Raw genomic sequence first — 19,914 nt, forward strand, 5'->3', positions numbered from 1 at the left:
TCTTCAAAATTGTTTATTGTACTTGTATGTAACACAATAGTATAGTATTTATCTCGGAGAGTACCCATTCATTAGTTCAAAAAATCTCTTAACTCCTTTTTTCAAAATGAAATCTCTTCCTTTTTTTCAGGAGCTGAACCTCTTAATACTAAAGCAGAAGACGCAACTCAATCTACGATGACAAATATAAATACTTACAGTTCCACAACAGCATCTTTAAGAAAAACATTTACCACTCTTTCGGACTCGACCACTGTTACTCAGACCTCTGCTGCGGACTCTACCACTACTACTCAGAAGTCTACAGCGGATCTAAGCACAGAAGTTCAAACATCTGCTGTGGAAACGAGCACAAACTCACAGACCCCAGATGTGGACACGAGCAGAAACTCTCAGACCCGAGCTGTGGACACGAACACAAATTCTCAGACCCGAGCTGTGGACACGAGCACTGCTTCCCAGAACACTGCTGCGGAAACGAGCACTGCTTCCCAGAACACTGCTGCTGAAACGAGCACTGCTTCCCAGAACACTGCTGCTGAAACGAGCACTGCTTCCCAGAACACTGCTGCTGAAACGAGCACTGCTTCCCAGAACACTGCTGCTGAAACGAGCACTGCTTCCCAGAACACTGCTGCTGAAACGAGCACTGCTTCCCAGAACACTGCTGCTGAAACGAGCACTGCTTCCCAGAACACTGCTGCGGAAACGAGCACTGCTTCCCAGAGCACTGCTTCCCAGAACACTGCTGCGGAAACGAGCACTGCTTCCCAGAACACTGCTGCGGAAACGAACACTGCTGCGGAAACGAGCACTGCTTCCCAGAACACTGCTGCGGAAACGAACACTGCTGCGGAAACGAGCACTGCTTCCCAGAACACTGCTGCGGAAACGAGCACTGCTTCCCAGAACACTGCTGCGGAAACGAGCACTGCTTCCCAGAACACTGCTGCGGAAACGAGCACTGCTTCCCAGAACACTGCTGCGGAAACGAGCACTGCTTCCCAGAACACTGCTGCGGAAACGAGCACTGCTTCCCAGAACACTGCTGCGGAAACGAGCACTGCTTCCCAGAACACTGCTGCGGAAACGAGCACTGCTTCCCAGAACACTGCTGCGGAAACGAGCACTGCTTCCCAGAACACTGCTGCGGAAACGAGCACTGCTTCCCAGAACACTGCTGCGGAAACGAGCACTGCTACCCAGAACACTGCTGAGGAAACGAGCAATGCTTCCCAGAACAGTGCTGCGGAAACGAGCACTGCTTCCCAGAACACTGCTTTGGACACGAGCACAAAATCTCAGACACAAGCTACGGACACTGGTACAGAACATCAGACCTCACTTTTAAGGACGAGAATACACTCCCAGACCATTTCTGCGGAATTTAGCACTGCTATTCAGACATCGTCAACGGACTCGAGCATTGCTACTCCGACCACTTCAGCTGACTCGACCGCGGCCACTCGGACCACTTCAGCTGACTCGACCGCGGCCACTGGGACCACTTCAGCTGACTCAACAGTGGCTACTCAGACCACTTCAGCTGACTCGACCGCGGCTACTCAGACCACTTCAGCTGACTCGACCGCGGCTACTCAGACCACTTCAGCTGACTCGACCGCGGCTACTCAGACCACTTCAGCTGACTCGACCGCGGCTACTCAGACCACTTCAGCTGACAAGAGCAAGGCAGTCCAAACATCTGATGTAGATCAAAGCACGACCACAAAATCCTCTGCAGTAGATCCCAGCACAAACACCCAGACCACTGTTATGGACACGAGCACAAACACCCAGACCGATGCTGTGGACACGAGCGCAAACACCCAGACCGATGCTGTGGACACGAGCGCAAACACCCAGACCACTGCTGTGGACACGAGCACAAACACCCAGACCACTGCTGTGGGCACGAGCACAAACACCCAGTCCACTGCTGTGGACACGAGCACAAACACCCAGTCCACTGCTGTGGACACGAGCACAAACACCCAGTCCACTGCTGTGGACACGAGCACAAACACCCAGTCCACTGCTGTGGACACGAGCACAAACACCCAGTCCACTGCTGTGGACACGAGCACAAACACCCAGTCCACTGCTGTGGACACGAGCACAAACACCCAGGCCACTGCTGTGGACACGAGCACAAACACCCAGGCCACTGCTGTGGACACGAGCACAAACACCCAGGCCACTGCTGTGGACACGAGCACAAACACCCAGGCCACTGCTGTGGACACGAGCACAAACACCCAGGCCACTGCTGTGGACACGAGCACAAACACCCAGGCCACTGCTGTGGACACGAGCACAAACACCCAGGCCACTGCTGTGGACACGAGCACAAACACCCAGGCCACTGCTGTGGACACGAGCACAAACACCCAGGCCACTGCTGTGGACACGAGCACAAACACCCAGGCCACTGCTGTGGACACGAGCACAAACACCCAGGCCACTGCTGTGGACACGAGCACAAACACCCAGGCCACTGCTGTGGACACGAGCACAAACACCCAGGCCACTGCTGTGGACACGAGCACAAACACCCAGGCCACTGCTGTGGACACGAGCACAAACGCACTGACCACTGCTGTGGAAAAGGACACTGTTATTCAGACCTCTTCTGCTGACACGAGAGCTGCTACTCATACCTCTTCTGCTGACACGAGAGCTGCTACTCATACCTCTTCGGATGACAGAAGAGCTGCTACTCAGACCTCTTCGGATGACTCCACCACGGCCACTCAGACCTCTTCGGCTGACTCCACCACGGCCACTCAGACCTCTTCGGCTGATTCGAGCACGGCCACTCAGACCTCTTCGGCTGATTCGAGCACGGCCACTCAGACCTCTTCGGCTGATTCGAGCACGGCCACTCAGACCTCTTCGGCTGATTCGAGCACGGCCACTCAGACCTCTTCGGCTGATTCGAGCACGGCCACTCAGACCTCTTCGGCTGATTCGAGCACGGCCACTCAGACCTCTTCGGTTGACTCGAGCACGGCCACTCAGACCTCTTCGGTTGACTCGAGCACGGCCACTCAGACCTCTTCGGTTGACTCGAGCACGGCCACTCAGACATCTTCGGCTGACTCGAGCACGGCCACTCAGACATCTTCGGCTGACTCGACCACGGCCAAACAGACATCTTCGGCTGACTCGACCACGGCCAAACAGACATCTTCGGCTGACTCGACCACGGCCAAACAGACTTCTTCGGTAGACTCGAGCGCGGCTACTCAGACTTCTTCGGTAGACTCGAGCGCGGCTACTCAGACTTCTTCGGCTGACTCGAGGGCGGCTACTCAGACCTCTCCGGCAGTCAAGATTGTGTCAGTCCAAACGTCTGATGTAGATCAAAGCACAACCGCCAAAATCTCTTCAATAGATCCCAGCACTATCTCCCACACTGCTGCTGTGGACACGAGCACAGACTCCCACACTGCTGCTGTGGACACGAGCACAGACTCCCAGACCCCTGCTGTGGTCACGAGCACAGACTCCCAGACCCCTGCTGTGGTCACGAGCACAGACTCCCAGACCCCTGCTGTGGTCACGAGCACAGACTCCCAGACCCCTGCTGTGGTCACGAGCACAGACTCCCAGACCCCTGCTGTGGTCACGAGCACAGACTCCCAGACCCCTGCTGTGGTCACGAGCACAGACTCCCAGACCCCTGCTGTGGTCACGAGCACAGACTCCCAGACCCCTGCTGTGGTCACGAGCACAGACTCCCAGACCCCTGCTGTGGTCACGAGCACAGACTCCCAGACCCCTGCTGTGGTCACGAGCACAGACTCCCAGACCCCTGCTGTGGTCACGAGCACAGACTCCCAGACCCCTGCTGTGGTCACGAGCACAGACTCCCAGACCCCTGCTGTGGTCACGAGCACAGACTCCCAGACCCCTGCTGTGGTCACGAGCACAGACTCCCAGACCCCTGCTGTGGTCACGAGCACAGACTCCCAGACCCCTGCTGTGGTCACGAGCACAGACTCCCAGACCCCTGCTGTGGTCACGAGCACAGACTCCCAGACCCCTGCTGTGGTCACGAGCTCAGACTCCCAGACCCCTGCTGTGGTCACGAGCTCAGACTCCCAGACCCCTGCTGTGGTCACGAGCACAGACTCCCAGACCCCTGCTGTGGAGAAAGACACTGTTACTCAGACCTCTTCGGCTGACTCCACCACGGCCACTCAGACCTCCTCGGCTGACTCGAGCGCGGCTACTCAGACGTCTTCGGCTGACTCGAGCGCGGCTACTCAGACGTCTTCGGCTGACTCGAGTGCGGCTACTCAGACCTCTCTGACAGTCAAGATTGTGTCAGTCCAAACGTCTGATGTAGATCAAAGCACAACCGCCAAAATCTTTGCAATAGATCCCAGCACTATCTCCCACACTGCTGCCGTGGACACGAGCAGAGACTCCCAGACTCCTGCTGTGGTCACGAGCACAGACTCCCAGACCCCTGCTGTGGTCACGAGCACAGACTCCCAGACCCCTGCTGTGGTCACGAGCACAGACTCCCAGACCCCTGCTGTGGTCACGAGCACAGACTCCCAGACCCCTGCTGTGGTCACGAGCACAGACTCCCAGACCCCTGCTGTGGTCACGAGCACAAACTCCCAGACCCCTGCTGTGGTCACGAGCACAGACTCCCAGACCCCTGCTGTGGTCACGAGCACAGACTCCCAGACCCCTGCTGTGGTCACGAGCACAGACTCCCAGACCCCTGCTGTGGTCACGAGCACAGACTCCCAGACCCCTGCTGTGGAGAAAGACACTGTTACTCAGACCTCTTCGGCTGACTCCACCACGGCCACTCAGACCTCTTCGGCTGACTCCACCACGGCCACTCAGACCTCTTCGGCTGACTCCACCACGGCCACTCAGACCTCTTCGGCTGACTCCACCACGGCCACTCAGACCTCCTCGGCTGACTCGAGCGCGGCCACTCAGACCTCCTCGGCTGACTCGAGCGCGGCCACTCAGACCTCCTCGGCTGACTCGAGCGCGGCCACTCAGACCTCCTCGGCTGACTCGAGCGCGGCCACTCAGACCTCCTCGGCTGACTCGAGCGCGGCCACTCAGACTTCTTCGCCTGACTCGAGCGCGGCTAATCAGACTTCTTCGCCTGACTCGAGCGCGGCTAATCAGACTTCTTCGCCTGACTCGAGCGCGGCTACTCAGACTTCTTCGTCTGACCCGAGCGCGGCTACTCAGACTTCTTCGTCTGACCCGAGCGCGGCTACTCAGACTTCTTCGGCTGACACGCGCGCGGCTACTCAGACTTCTTCGGCTGACACGAACGCGGCTACTCAGACTTCTTCGGAGAAACCGAACATGGCAGTCCAAACATCTAATGCAGATCGAAGCACTATCTCCCATACCGCTGCTGTGGGCACGAGCGCGAACTCCCATACCACTGCTGTGGACACGAGCACAAACTCCCATACCACTGCTGTGGACACGAGCACAAACTCCCATACCACTGCTGTGGACACGAGCACAAACTCCCATACCACTGCTGTGGACACGAGCACAAACTCCCATACCACTGCTGTGGACACGAGCACAAACTCCCATACCACTGCTGTGGACACGAGCACAAACTCCCATACCACTGCTGTGGACACGAGCGCAAACTCCCATACCACTGCTGTGGACACGAGCACAAACTCTCAGACCACTGCTGTGGACACGAGCACAAACTCTCAGACCACTGCTGTGGACACGAGCACAAACTCTCAGACCACTGCTGTGGACACGAGCACAAACTCTCAGACCACTGCTGTGGACACGAGCACAAACTCTCAGACCACTGCTGTGGACACGAGCACAAACTCTCAGACCACTGCTGTGGACACGAGCACAAACTCTCAGACCACTGCTGTGGACACGAGCACAAACTCTCAGACCACTGCTGTGGACACGAGCACAAACTCTCAGACCACTGCTGTGGATAAGAACACTGCTTCTCAGACCTCTTCTGCTTCAGGTGCGAGTATGACTTCCCAGACCTCTGCTGCAGACGCGAGCACTACTACGGAAACTTCCACGATGCACAATCGCGTAGCATCCGAAACTTCGACTGTGGGTAGCAGCATTTTGTCTCAGTCCTCGACAGGAGTCACTAGTACTGTTGACAACCTCATCGAGAAGGCTTCTACATCTAAAGCAGAATATATAACTGTCGGAAATACTAAAGGGAATGCTTTCACGGAAGCAAATATTGAAGATGAAATTACTCAGACGAATAATGATTTGGAAATAAGCACAAATGAAGGAATCACTCCCTCTCTTCGACTCACCAGACAATCCGAATTTTCAACTGTTCAGCATTCTTTGCAGGAAAATATTTTTACAGATGTTCAGGTTACCTATGATTTAGCAACTGGAAATTCTGCAACATTTTCTGAAAATGACGTAATAATTACGACTTACCCTGCTCTTGATATTTCTTTACCAAGTTCAACAATAACTTCAAGAACTGAACAGTCTATAGGTAGTAACATTGAATCAACTGCAATATTAGATACGTCTGTTAACATTGAAAATTCTACAACAGATGTCGAAAGCACTTTCTCTACCACCAATTTGAAAGAGAACACGAATAAACAAAGTACCTCAACAAAAACGGGGACACAAATTGTGGAAATATCTATTTTTGACACAACTACCGAGAGTTTTCCCACTACGTACAAAATTACTGAAACGGAAAATATTTCGTTAGAAACAAAAGATGCAAGTTCTTTACCTACAGAAATTGTTTCTATATCTTCAGACACGTCTACTCCTATTTCTGACTTAACAATGGCGAGCGAAACTCTACCATTCAAATCTTCGTCATCGAATGTGCCAGCGTATTCTATAACAGGAGATTTATTTGAAACAGATTCAACAAACCAGCCTTTATCAACTTCGGAGGCATTCGAAACGACGGCATCAGTTACGGATGCAGAAAGTAGCAGTCGAATTACTACGTATAAAGAAATGACAGGAGCAACAGTTCTTTCAACAATCCGAGAAAACTCGACTGATAAACCTCAAAACCTTTCTTGTTATTGTGGAAAATGCCGTATACAAGATAACAATGACTGCACAAAATTTTACGAATGTATAAATAATGAATATGTAACTAAACAGTGTGCTGTTGGATATCTCTTCAGCAATGCACTTGAAAGATGTGAAATGGCTGATAATGTAGAATGTGACCAATATTCAGAGCAGTGCTTGGAGGATGATGGATTCTTTGTAGATGCAAGTGATTGCAGTTCCTACGTTCAGTGTTATCATGGCATTCCGTACAAGAAAACTTGCTCAAAAGGTTTGCTGTATAATCCAGTGAAAAGGACTTGCGACAAAAAATCGAATTGCGGTAAGTGCGGAAAATTTTAATGGCTAATTCATATTTCATTTTCAATTACAAAACTTACTCATTCACTTACAAAAACAAAAATAACGTTTTTGATTAAAAATAGTATGTCTTCTCCTCCACATTATGAAGTGAAAGATAGTGTCGGTTTAACTGCTCTATCAATAAAATCTAATTTTCAAGGTAAGCAGGGTTTTCAATAGTGGTAAAACAAACCTGAAGAGGGGTTTATCAAACGAATAAGAATCAAACATGTTGAAAACAATATGCAAGTTAAAAGTCTTTTGGGTACTTCCTTTTCATATTACTCCCGGAAATTCAATAACTAAACAGCCTAAATTATATCGCCAAGAGGGTTTGGAAAATCTGACCAATACGCATGCAGTCCTATAAAATTCATATTACTTTCTTACTAAGATGAGTTTGCAGAAATCATAATTGTAATCTTCGTCTTAATAAGGTTGCCAAGTAAGCCCGGGATTCGCTATGATAAGGAAGTATGGGTTTTTGATATTTTTATTTTATTTAAAATGTCTAAGGGAAACAATTTACTGTGCCAGAAGTATATGTGAAATGCAATTATTTTACAGGAGTTGAAGCAACTCTTCCAACATCCAGAAATATGGTGATCGATTGTAACTGTGACTATTGTATAATGGGAGACTCCGACGACTGCAGCAAGTATTATTTGTGCTTGGATGGAGTTGCTTACAACGAAACATGCAGCGACGGCCTTCGATTCAACTCGGAGACTTCCACATGTGACTATGAAGGGAGTGCCGTATGCACCTCGTTATCGCCAAAGTGCAAGACCAAGAACGGAGACTTTCCATTCCCAGAAAATTGTTCTTTGTATTATCACTGCGTCGGAGGAGTTGCTTACAACAAAGAGTGCATGCCGGGATTCCACTTCAGTGCTATTACTGGCCAGTGTGAAGAAGCTTGTGAAGCCGGGTGCGATTCATCCTTGGGTAAATTATTCATTACTAGTAAAACAAGAACATTTTATTTAAACTTTTAATGCCTTTTCGTTGCCAAATTTCTACGATTTTGACACCGCAATTCATATCGTTCATATGTTTATTTAAGGCAAGGATCCATTGTTGCAATTGCCTTTTATCAACAATATTAAAAATTATCAAACACAGAGTTCAAAATCTGTCAACTTGATTTGAAAATGTTCTGAGAATTGAGCTTTTCCAAAAATATTTTCATTACAAAGCATTTTAGATAATGAGGTTTAGTTTTGGATAATCTTGATATGAAATCAAAATCTATGTGACAAAAATAGTAACTTCCTTTGCATCATTTGCGAAATGTTTTTCATTATTGCTGGTTGTTATTTAATTAAAATCTTTATTTTTAAAAAGATTTTAATTTTAAATATTAAGCTGTTTCTTTAACGATTATCAATACAGATTTGATGGGTGAGGAGGGGAGTTGATTTCAGAAGCACCATGAACCACAATCCCAATTCTCCTTTTCTTTTTTTATTCAGTTGGCCCAATGTTAACGCATTTTTTATATTATGATCATTGCTATAAAATACTGTATGTGAGAAAGACAATTAAATATTGCATTAGTTTAACACAGTTGCATTAGTTTCTTCGGTTGAATTTAACCAACTAATCTCTGAAATCAATTGCGAAACACTGGATTCCAAAAATTACTTATGCAAACGCTATGGAATAGAAGAATTCCAAAACAATGCAATCTCTGTGATCTATAACTGCAAATATCATTAGAAGGCAATACTCTCCTATGTGCCATTAAAGTTCTGTGTTTCCTCATTCAAGCTGGCGTCATACGAAAAATGTGCTATTGCCATGGTAAGCTCCAGCACATTTTAAAAAGTTCGATTTTAAGAATTTAAATAAGTTTTTTTTTTGGGGGGGGGGTAAGTATGTATGGCCTCTAAGCTCCTGGCTTATTGAGCCTTGATATATTTCTGTGAGTAAAAGATGTTATTTGTCGAAAAAATAGATATCACCCATCTCGTTTCAAGACTTGTCCCGAAGTTGTTTCTACGATGTCCACATTCTATACTTAATCGGTCAAGTATTAACGACTGCAAATTCGAAAATATCTCATTTCAAATCGTAGAATATATCCATTTAGAAGATCATCTGATAATAGCTACAATGAATATTTCCTATTACATTTACATTTTGTGCATTCTGCAGATGGTGGATTTTGGTGGAGTTTCCCGACGAAGCACTTCAGCAGTTGCCTTTTGTTTATGAGTTTTCTATCTTTTTTCATAATTGTTATTATTAGAAATTACCAATTTTCCCAAATATTTATGTTTAAATTTTTAGAACCATTTACTCTGATTATTTTAAAACTGCACAGACCCTAAAACTGATTTAAAAAATAAAATTTTTTCTCAATTTTTAATGACTTATAAGGTTGTGAAATTTGATTTCAAATTTTAATTTCATATATGAATAGCTTTAAAGATATTCAATGTTTTCTTTTTGTTGTTAACTCAAAATTTTACATCTGAGAAGTTGATTAGTTTTTTAAGCATTTTTCTATGCTTAAAATGTAATGAAACATATGTTAGCCAATTCCATAAGTTAAATGGTTATTTCTCAAGACACTTTTTTTTTTATTTGTTGTGTTGTGTGTGAATTTTCATTCTTATTTAACTTATATTTTGACAGGACCAACATCAGCTTTTACAAAAAGACTTTTTCTTTTTTGCTTAGAAGCTTTGAAAGCAAATATTTTGTGTCTCATGTACCATTGAGAAAACCATAACCTTTAGCTTTTTCGAATTATTGGCGCATAATATTTTGAAAAAACATACATAAGTGTAAAGATAATTCTAAAAATCGACTTTCTGCAGATACCAACGTATTGTGAATACACAAGTATTGCTCATAAAATAGATGATACCCCATTTGTATTAAACTGCACGATAGTAAATCGGGAAAATAACAAAGCATAAATTCGCGAGAAAAAAACTTAACTAAATTTGTTCTGACTTTAGAACCTATCTTCTTAACCTATCTATTTCGGAACCTATCTTCTTAAAACTTCTCTAAAGGTCGGCCCTAAACGAGAAAGCTAGTGCATGCTTGCTCCTTCCTTTGGTCGCGTTTCTTGAAATTGTCTTCGATTTCGATCAACTAAGCATTAATGGGTTAATCTCCACTCAGTAGTAAACAGGTTGTTTTTTTTGTGTCCAGTTTTTCACAACTCAGATTTCAAATCACAGGTTTATTTCATTTTTTTTCTCCTTTAATTGTTAATTCATTAATTCTGCAGGAAACAATATTAAATGAATTCCACGACATTGAATAAACTAAATGAAAATTTCTGCTGTATAAATAAGTGGCAGATTAAACAATCGTTCAACTATTTTATAATGATTCATGGAGTTAATACGAATGAAAACCGCATTATAATTACTTTGGAATGTGAAAATGAATTGAAATTTAATAAATATTTAAAGATTTGCTGAAATTATGGAGTTAATTCTTTTACTGATTGAACATTGCAATGTGAATATTTTATTTATATATTTCTATAAAATTATTTTTTAACAAGAATTATAAAAATTATAATATTTTAGTATTAATTATAATATTTTTATTACAATAGTTTTAGGTTCTAGTTATTTGTTTTCTATTTCAAAATGTTCACTTCTTTTCTTGTGTGTCACGCAGGTTACACAGTTTTTCTATTCCATAGATTAAAGGTTTAATTTTATGTTTGAATATTTGAATAATAATATATTGCATATAAAATCGATTTTATTTTTTCGAAATTTTTAAGCTATAAATAGAAACATTTCTCTCTATGCTGTTAATGCTTATAATGCCTGTTGATTGCTTAATTTTTACTGAGCATTTCAATCATTCGTTACGGGTGTTACAGTTTTGAAAAACGCCTGCAGTTTTGTTCATAGTTGGTAATTGAGTTAAAATTAAAAGAAATGCATCCAAAAATTTTCTAAGATGCAAATAAATTATCAGATTAAAATAATGAAATTAGCAAAGTAAAATTGAATATGGTGTACTTAGAATTTGAAAAACAGATATTAATTGTCGCTTAAGCGTTAATTTTTATTTATAATTCTGAATTTTTTGTAATTTGTATATAACTACTATTGTTCTATAATATCGCTGTACTTGTATACTGTAATTGTAATTCATATGTAATAACTATTAATATTATAGTTGTGATAATATTACGCTGAAAAGCAATTTGCTTTATTTTGAAAAACGATGTAGTATAGGATTTCTCGGTATGAAGTTTGGTTGATGTATATGGCACCAGAGCTTTCATCAAATAAATCTAAATGCAATGGCGCCATTCTGACTCTATTATGTGGTTTTAATTATTTAGGGTCTAACGTCAAAAATCTATTTCTACCTCTCAAGAATTAGAAATATCATAAAACGCAGAATAACATTTATGGAAGAATACGAATAACCAACACGAACACAAAAACACGTCATTCTACGTTACATCTCTAATAAGCCATCACAAAATCTGAAGTATATAAAAAAGAAGCATATCAAAGTTCTACAGAAACTGCGCATGCGCCGATTTTCTGGTGACTACAGCTGGAATGGGGAGAAAGCGTGTCTAAGATGGAAAAAAGTTCTTTTTACGAATCATCACTCGCTGTTGAACACCATTATTATTGATATGGGAAAGTTGATTTCCCAAAATTGAGAAATGAATATCAAAGTGATTCGGTTCTGTCAAGTATGACTCATGAATGAAAAGAAACTTATCCATTCCGAAATTAATGGGGAACTTTCCCCAACTTTTTTTTGGGGGGAAAAAAGTCTACAAGACAAGGTGCGCGGACTTTTTAGTGCCAATACTGAATTTGACATCGGCAATCCAAAATCTTTTGACCGTTTGGAGTGTTTCACAATAAAGAAGGGATTTTATGGGGCAATTGGGGTGATGCTGGAAAGTTTACTTGAGAGAAGGAGAAATAAAATAATTACTGATACAGGAAATGTATCGACCCGAAAGCAACGGTAAATTAATTTATGGTGCAACAGTTGTAAGCAAAATATTTAACTGAGACGAAACTATAAGGTTCTGTGTACACTCTTCAACAAAAATAATGGCACACCTCTGTAACTTTATTATCTCATCTTCACAAAACTAGTGTCGATGGAAATGGTTTAAGAAAGCAGCTTTATTCAGATGAGAAAGCTAATTAACCCAATTGACATAGTAAATTAATTAGTACTTCAGAATTTTCCCATTACGGAGATCGAGATTGTTCAATAATGTGATCTAGTATGTTTATATATAAAATGACATTTTAAAATCTAAATTAAATACTAATTGATTTCTTAATTTGTATCTTAATTTAGCAAATATTAACTTAATTCTGAAATGTTCTCTTATTTCCTGATCCAATTCTCCCTTTTTTATTTAATTAATGATCAGCGGTTCTCATGCTCCGAATGAAGGGATGAAAATATGTAATCTAAACAAATTCTTTTAAATGATATCTATAATTCTCTTACCTAAATCGACGCGTATAAAGAAATCCCTATCAGAATCTAATAGTATATAGTCATCGGAAAAAATTATTCGTTCACCTTTCGCTCTTGTGTCGTGTTGTGGATTGACGTACCTCGCCACTGCTTCTTTGTACATAAATTTTGCCTCCCGGGACGGAATAAAGCTAGGTTTCGAAAATTCAAAGTGTCCCTTTTTCTTCGACCTCCACTTAAAAAGTTTATTATGTTTACATTATAATTAAATTTTATTCCAAAATTCGTAGTAGTTCCTGCGTTATAATTAAATTCATTTGTTTAAAATTCCGCCAGAAAGAAGTCAACCCACTAAGGATCATATATTAAGTAAACCACAGATAGCTAGATGCAAAAAATGCATTTCCTTCATTTCATTTCACTGAGATTATTTTTTAAAAAAAAGTGAATCAGATTGATCTTTAGCAAGAATATACGAATTACATTCAAATTTCAATTAATATGATTTTTATTGGAAATTTAAGCCCTCGTTACATTTAAAAATATTTTCGAATCTGCCTCTATAGTTGTTCCAACTCTTCATCATTTATTGACCAATATTTTACTAAGATTCAATTACTTAATTTCTTTGAGTTACATTATCTGAATTCACATATTCAAGTAAAATTATAAAATCCTGTTTAAAGCACAAATAAGATACTAATTCCTATCAAAAGAATATCTTAAGTATAAGACAGCATTCGTTTAAGTACTTTTCAATATGAAAAACATATATTCCATCATTGTTTTGGAGGTTTACTGCTGTTCATTGGTCACCGAACGGGTCCTTTAGCTGCATTCAAGGAAGAATTTTGGCTTGAGGTGTGTGAAATTCCTTGAAGTGTAGAAAAACCTGTGCAATGTAAATGCAGAAATTTTAAACGGAACGAATGAAAAGAAAAATAATGAAAACTGAATTGAATTAATGATATAATTAAAATTTCCTTCATAAATGAGAGTAAGAGTGATAAATAAATTAGGAAAATTTTAAAATTAAAATAAAGAAAAGCAGAACTGTGGCTAGGACATGGGAGAAAAAGTTTGAGCATCGGTTATTAACCGACCGCGCCAGAAATACTGTGGCAGAAGGCGGGTAAACTAGTTACAAAACGAAATGAGCGGATGGGGCGTGGTTAAGGGAGGTTCAGGGGAGGAGTTATTAATTATCTAAGGAGAACCGTTTTCAGGCGTTTTTTATTTTCTGGAAGTGAACCATTACATGAAGAAATTTTTCTGATAGTAGGGCTTGTAATATTTACAAGATTATCAAAGATATTTTGCTAGAGTTTAATCATAAAGTCTTTGATTTTGAGGGCGTGTCTAATTTCTTCGCTACGCATAAACCATGTAGCATTAGCAATCATTCTTATGGTTTTGTTTTTCATGATTTCTATTTTTTTTTTAATATTGTAATTAGCAGAATGACCCCAGATGGGACAAGTATAAGTAAGAAGTGGACTCAAATAGGATAGGTAAATGAGCATTTTATTGCTAATAGATAATTTAGAACTGGGACAGATTAGCGAATATTGCATTCTCAATGACTTGTTGAATTTTTTTACCAATATTGTCGATATGGGGGGTGAAGGTTTGTCTTTTATCAAGTATTGGGCCAAGATATTCGACTTCATTTTCCCAAGGTATAAAAGAGTTGAAGAGTTTAATTTCGAGGCAGTTTTTAAAAATTTTAGGAAAGATGATTGCTTCAGTTTTGTCAATATTAATTTGAATCTTCCATTTAATAAGCCAGTCTTCGAGTTTGGGGAAATAATTTTGAAGGAGGAAAACCATTTGTGCGCATGTACGACCCTGGAGAAGAATGCCGGTGTTGTCAGCATACTAGCTCAGTGTTATGTCGCGATGTTTGGGGATGCCGTTCATATATAATTGGAAAATTACAATTCCTCCTTGGGAAACGCCCGCATTTATTTTCTTGATGGAAAAGTCTGTGTTTGCAACTTTAACAGTGAAATAGCAATATTGGAGATAAGAGTATGATTAAGATTAAATAATGGAGTGTTTTAAAGAGATTAGTTTCAAGATGAGTCCTTGAGTACATACTTGTCAAAAGCCTTAGCAAAGTCAAGGCAAATAGCAGCAGTGGCTAAATTGAAGCGTTTACCTTCGATAATGTATTCTGTGACGTGGAGAAGTTGATGAATAGTTGAGAGTTGCGGCGTGAAGCTAAATTGTTGAGGAATGGTAATTTTGATTCTATTGGTGTGTTTGAGATACCTAGTGAGAATCAGGTTTTCACCGACTTTGCTGAGTGTAGGCAAGAGTGAGATGCGGCTGTAGCTGAATGCTTTGGTGGGGTCCTTGCTATTTTGGATTGGGATAATCCTGGCCGTTTTCCAACACCTAGGAAAATAATAAAGTTTGAACATGAAGTTGTAAAGATTAGGTAATTTAAGTAGATATTTAAGTGGTAGGTTTTATAGCAATTTTTTATAATATTATCATTACCCAGGAGCTTTTGATTTGTTTTTGTTTTTTCGATGATATCTATAAATTCCAACAATCTAACTTTGCGACATTTAAATGGGGCGCAGATTATTAAAGAAATTTTCGATAGGGTGATTTAACAGTAATATCAGTTGTGGGATCACCAAAATCGTTAATTTTAACTTGTAATTCAAGTTGATTTGCAATAAATTCAGCTTTTACAAAATCCGTATGCGCGTGATGATTATTACTTCAATTAATGAATTCAGGTATGTTGGGCTTTTTAGATATTAGTTATTTTGCTCTCCGCCAGATGGAGCCGTCTGTCCGGTTGTTCGTTGCTAAATGCATATGTATTCTGGGAGATTTTGTTAAAGGATCTACGAAACTTGGCTGGGACTCTATTATAGTTATTTTTATTAATCAGATTTTTATTCAGTTACCAGATATTCTTCACTCGTTGTCTTTCAGCTTTTATTTTTTGAATGCAGGGAGAATAAAAAGTTCTTCGGAATCTTTAATAGGGTGAGACTGTTTTAGTAAGTTTCTTGATTATCAGATATCAAATTGAGAATTTCGTTTTCAAGATACGCTGTAGAGTTGGTTTGGGGGGGGGGATATCTTTAACATTTTTGAGATGAGTTTTTCAAACTGTTCCAATCACCATTGACTTTGCAGTGGTTTAAAATAATAGGAGTGAAATTAAAATTAAATTTTAGGAAAATCGATCGTGGAATTAGAGTTATAACCGAATTTGGTGGGAGAGGAAGGGGCCAATTAATTCAAGATTATGATTCTGTGTAAAATTATAAATATTAGTAGCAATGCTGTTAAAGTTACTATAATCCATGAAGAGTGATGAGTATTAAAATCTCCACAACAGATGGCGCTGTTGTTAGAATTAAGTTTAAATCATTAATAAAATTAGATCCTGCAGACAAGGAATATAAAACGAGAAAATTGTAAAGGGCGAATTAGATTAATTTTTAGTGCACTTACTGAGATAGAGCAAAGATTTAGGAAAGAAATTTCATTGACTAATGTTATGTTTGATAAAGATGTTGGAACCTCTGGAGGCTCAAGGGTGTGATTGACGCCCATCATTTTTATAAATGTAATAATTTGGAAGGAAAATATTTTTAGAGTTTTGAAGCCAAATTTCCTGAATGAGAAGGAATTATGGTTTGTGCTCATCAACGAAGATGCGAAGATCGTTCATTTTATCCGCTGTCCCACTAGCGTTCTAATAACAAATAGAAAGTCTTTTGAGTGTGTGGATAATTTTAAAAGAATGGACAAAAAATTGGAGACGATCAAGAATATTCTGGATGTTTTTTAGACGCCTAACCATGTCTGAAAGGTTAGTTTTCCGGGAAAGTTTTAGAAATTTATTTCATATGAATAATCTATCTTTCATATCATCTACTCAATCACCTTCAACACATACGGCATGGATTCGTCAGAGGAAGTGCATTGTTTTTTTGTCGTTTTTTCTAGATTCGTCTCGGCTGCCGCTTTAATTGCATATGAAATTTGTGGATCAAATGGTATGAAGCAGTGGGTTTTGGCTCTATAAGATGGCTGTTTAAATTTCGGAAATTTTTCACAGCCACGCCGTGCGTAGGCGAGGTGTCCTACTTTGCCGCAATTTTAACGATGTGTTATGCGAAAAATATAAATTTATATCTATATTTGATTATTATTTGTAAGTAGTGCAGTTTTTATAGTCATTATTTAAAATCCAAATGCCCAAGAATATCCAAAGTAATTAAACTATAGGTTGGCGCAAAAATTTTACTTACAAAATTCATAAAAATGTCTTACTTGCATAAACAGTCATCGAACATTAAATCTTAGAAAGACAACAAAATATAAATGATTCGTTGAAAATCGCAATCCAGCAACATGAGTATTGTTTCTTCTTGTAAGTAATTCATCTTAATATCCCACATTTTTCATGTCAATAGATTAAATATATTTATTTTTGATACGATAGAAACTATTTTATACAAAAATCATCTGATCTACAAATATCCAGTGTTTGATTTACAGCAATTAAAACTCCCTTATCACAAGGAGTATATCAATAAAAACCATTAGAAATGACATGCAATCCTTCAACAAGTAAGCATGCCAAGGTGTTTCCAATCGGCAATTTGAATTTTGAATTTTTTTCGAAATATTTCAAAAATTACTTCAAGTATGGAAGTAATCTTTAGGATTTCTATATTTTACTATCCCAGCTTTGTTCATATGTAAAAATTTTATTATGTTACTGTTCACTTTTTTATCACAGCCATGTTTTAAAATTTCTAAAAAAATATTAATATTTTTATTTTAACAATTTATTCCATCCATTTATATGATGAAATTATATTCTTTACGCTAATTAGAAACATTTGGCAAATATATTATAATTTCCTAGATATCGCTAAACGTTGTGGAATCGTTTGTTTAACGCGCCATTTTTCTGACCTTTTCATTAAAAGCTCAAAATTTTTTGGTGATTATTTTTATAATGAACAAACGATTAGGAGAAAAAAATTGGTAGGAATAATGGGAAAATTCCGATATCTTAATTAATTAACTAGGTTAATTAGCTTTGTTAATGTATCTATTTAAGCAAATCCGTCCTTTGAAACCTCTCATCGAAAGCACTTTGGTAGAGATGTAACAAAGTTACAAAGCTGTCACATTGTTTTTTTGACGATTGTACAATCTTCGTTATTCTTTTATTTTAATTTGTGTCATATCATTACATTGTACATTGCAATAAAAAATCTTATGAAAATATTAAATCTGAGTTAAGCCAGATGATGTCATTACGTAACCAATGTTTATTAATACTGTGCGAAAGCATATTTGAATTTTAAAAAATCAATTTAATCATGTGGAATTAAAATAGTCTTTTCTTTATTCTTTAAGTTGAGAAATAATATATTAAAAAATAGAACTCTACAATTATTTTTTATTTTATGCCTTTACTAACTTAACGCATTTATTTTCGGACTTATTTTGTTGTTTTCTTTTCAATGAAGTTCATTTTTTTCTATTCCAGATAGAGCCTTGAAATATTTTGTATAAACTTTCATTATGTATTATAAGAATATATATGGACTTAGGCTTATATGTTCTAGTTATATTTTTAAAATAATCATAGCAAACATTTTTAGAATATTTGTTTTTCCGGATTTAGAAAAATAATTATCAAAATTTAAAAATGGAATTAGATTTTCTGTTTCATACACAGTTTTGTTCCAAGAAATATAAATTACTTGAAAATACTGATATATAAAGTGTAAAGCCTCAAAAAATTTAAATTTTAAAATCCCGTGTTTGCTAAGCTTTTTTTTTTCTCAGTGACGATTTAATAGTATAATTTGCAAGAATTATTTTTGATATTGCTCTTTTTTTAAAATATGGTATTGTGTAGCCTCAAAGCGCGTTCTAAATTCTTTAATTATCTGCTAATCTTCTAAATTATTTAATTATCTCAGACTGAAATGAAAATTTATGCATCAGTAGTCCTAACAAAGGAATTTCGTGTTTTCAGAGTGCCCCATTACAAGCGAGTTGCCGATATGCCTGGACCAAAGTGACTTCTTTCCAAATCCAGATGACTGTCACACGTTCTACGAATGCTCAGAGGGAGAACCGAAGCTCGCAGAGTGCACCGATGGAGAACATTTCAACGCTGTGGAAAAAAATTGCCAAGACCCTTGTCAGGCCATGTGCGATCTCGATTTAGGTATTGATGTATCATTTAAATCTTTTTTATCATCTTTTCCAATCGTATTTATCATAACTAAGAAATATTTTCCATATAATTTTATAATCTCTGATAAAAAAAATTATGAAAAATATCAAATCTAAAGAGTTGTTTTTCTTCTCTGTTTTAGAGGAATCGGGGAATTTCATTTCAGATAAACTATAGTTTTTCTAATACAACCACGGAAATCAAAACTCTTAAATTATAAAATTTAATGTTTTGTAAAAATTGTAAAGAGTAAATATGTACCGAGTATGGTCCCAAAAGTCATTTGTGCTGTGATGAAAGAAATTCTATTCGGCAGGCTTTTTCTAATATTAAGTTTAAGGAGCTTTAGATAAATCCATATTTATAATTGAATGTCTATTTGTCTGTTTTTTTTAACCCTAAAGGATTCCACACACCTTGACGAATTTGAACATGTACAACATACTCCTTAGCATTTGGAAGTATCAATTGAACTATTAAAATAAATTCTATGCATCTTTGAAGAGGCTGAAAAAGAAAAAAGAATTTACATTCTCCCGCAGTAACTTACAAAAAATATTTTTACACATCTTAACATAGGGAAAAAAACAAAAAAACAAAAACAAAACAGGTTCACTTTCAGAACTAGACGGTTTTTCTTCGATGTTTGATCATTTTTTTTTTCTCAAAGTTAATTTGAATAAATTTTTTATCAGTTTCAATTTTTGTTGTTGTTGGAAATCAAACTTGTTTAAAAATATCTATTTTTAGCGCTTTTACCATTTTTAAATTTACGTTACCTTCTTCGAATATTTTTTCTCACAGTTTTATTA

The 19,914-nt window shown here is 39.2% G+C and overlaps 1 protein-coding gene across 1 annotated transcript in view; it reads left to right on the forward strand.

Moving 5' to 3' along the window:
* LOC129956841 (uncharacterized) overlaps positions 1–19,914 on the forward strand; it is a 201,370-nt gene that overhangs the window by 54,400 nt on the left and 127,056 nt on the right. Inside the window, exons 4-6 of the mRNA XM_056068796.1 lie at positions 131–7,387; positions 7,975–8,355; positions 18,899–19,093. Of these exons, the coding sequence (XP_055924771.1) occupies positions 131–7,387; positions 7,975–8,355; positions 18,899–19,093 (7,833 nt within the window). The remainder of the gene's footprint in view (positions 1–130; positions 7,388–7,974; positions 8,356–18,898; positions 19,094–19,914) is intronic.

This window comes from Argiope bruennichi, chromosome 11 (genome assembly GCF_947563725.1).
Source record: "Argiope bruennichi chromosome 11, qqArgBrue1.1, whole genome shotgun sequence".
NCBI classification, from domain to species: Eukaryota; Metazoa; Arthropoda; class Arachnida; order Araneae; family Araneidae; genus Argiope; species Argiope bruennichi.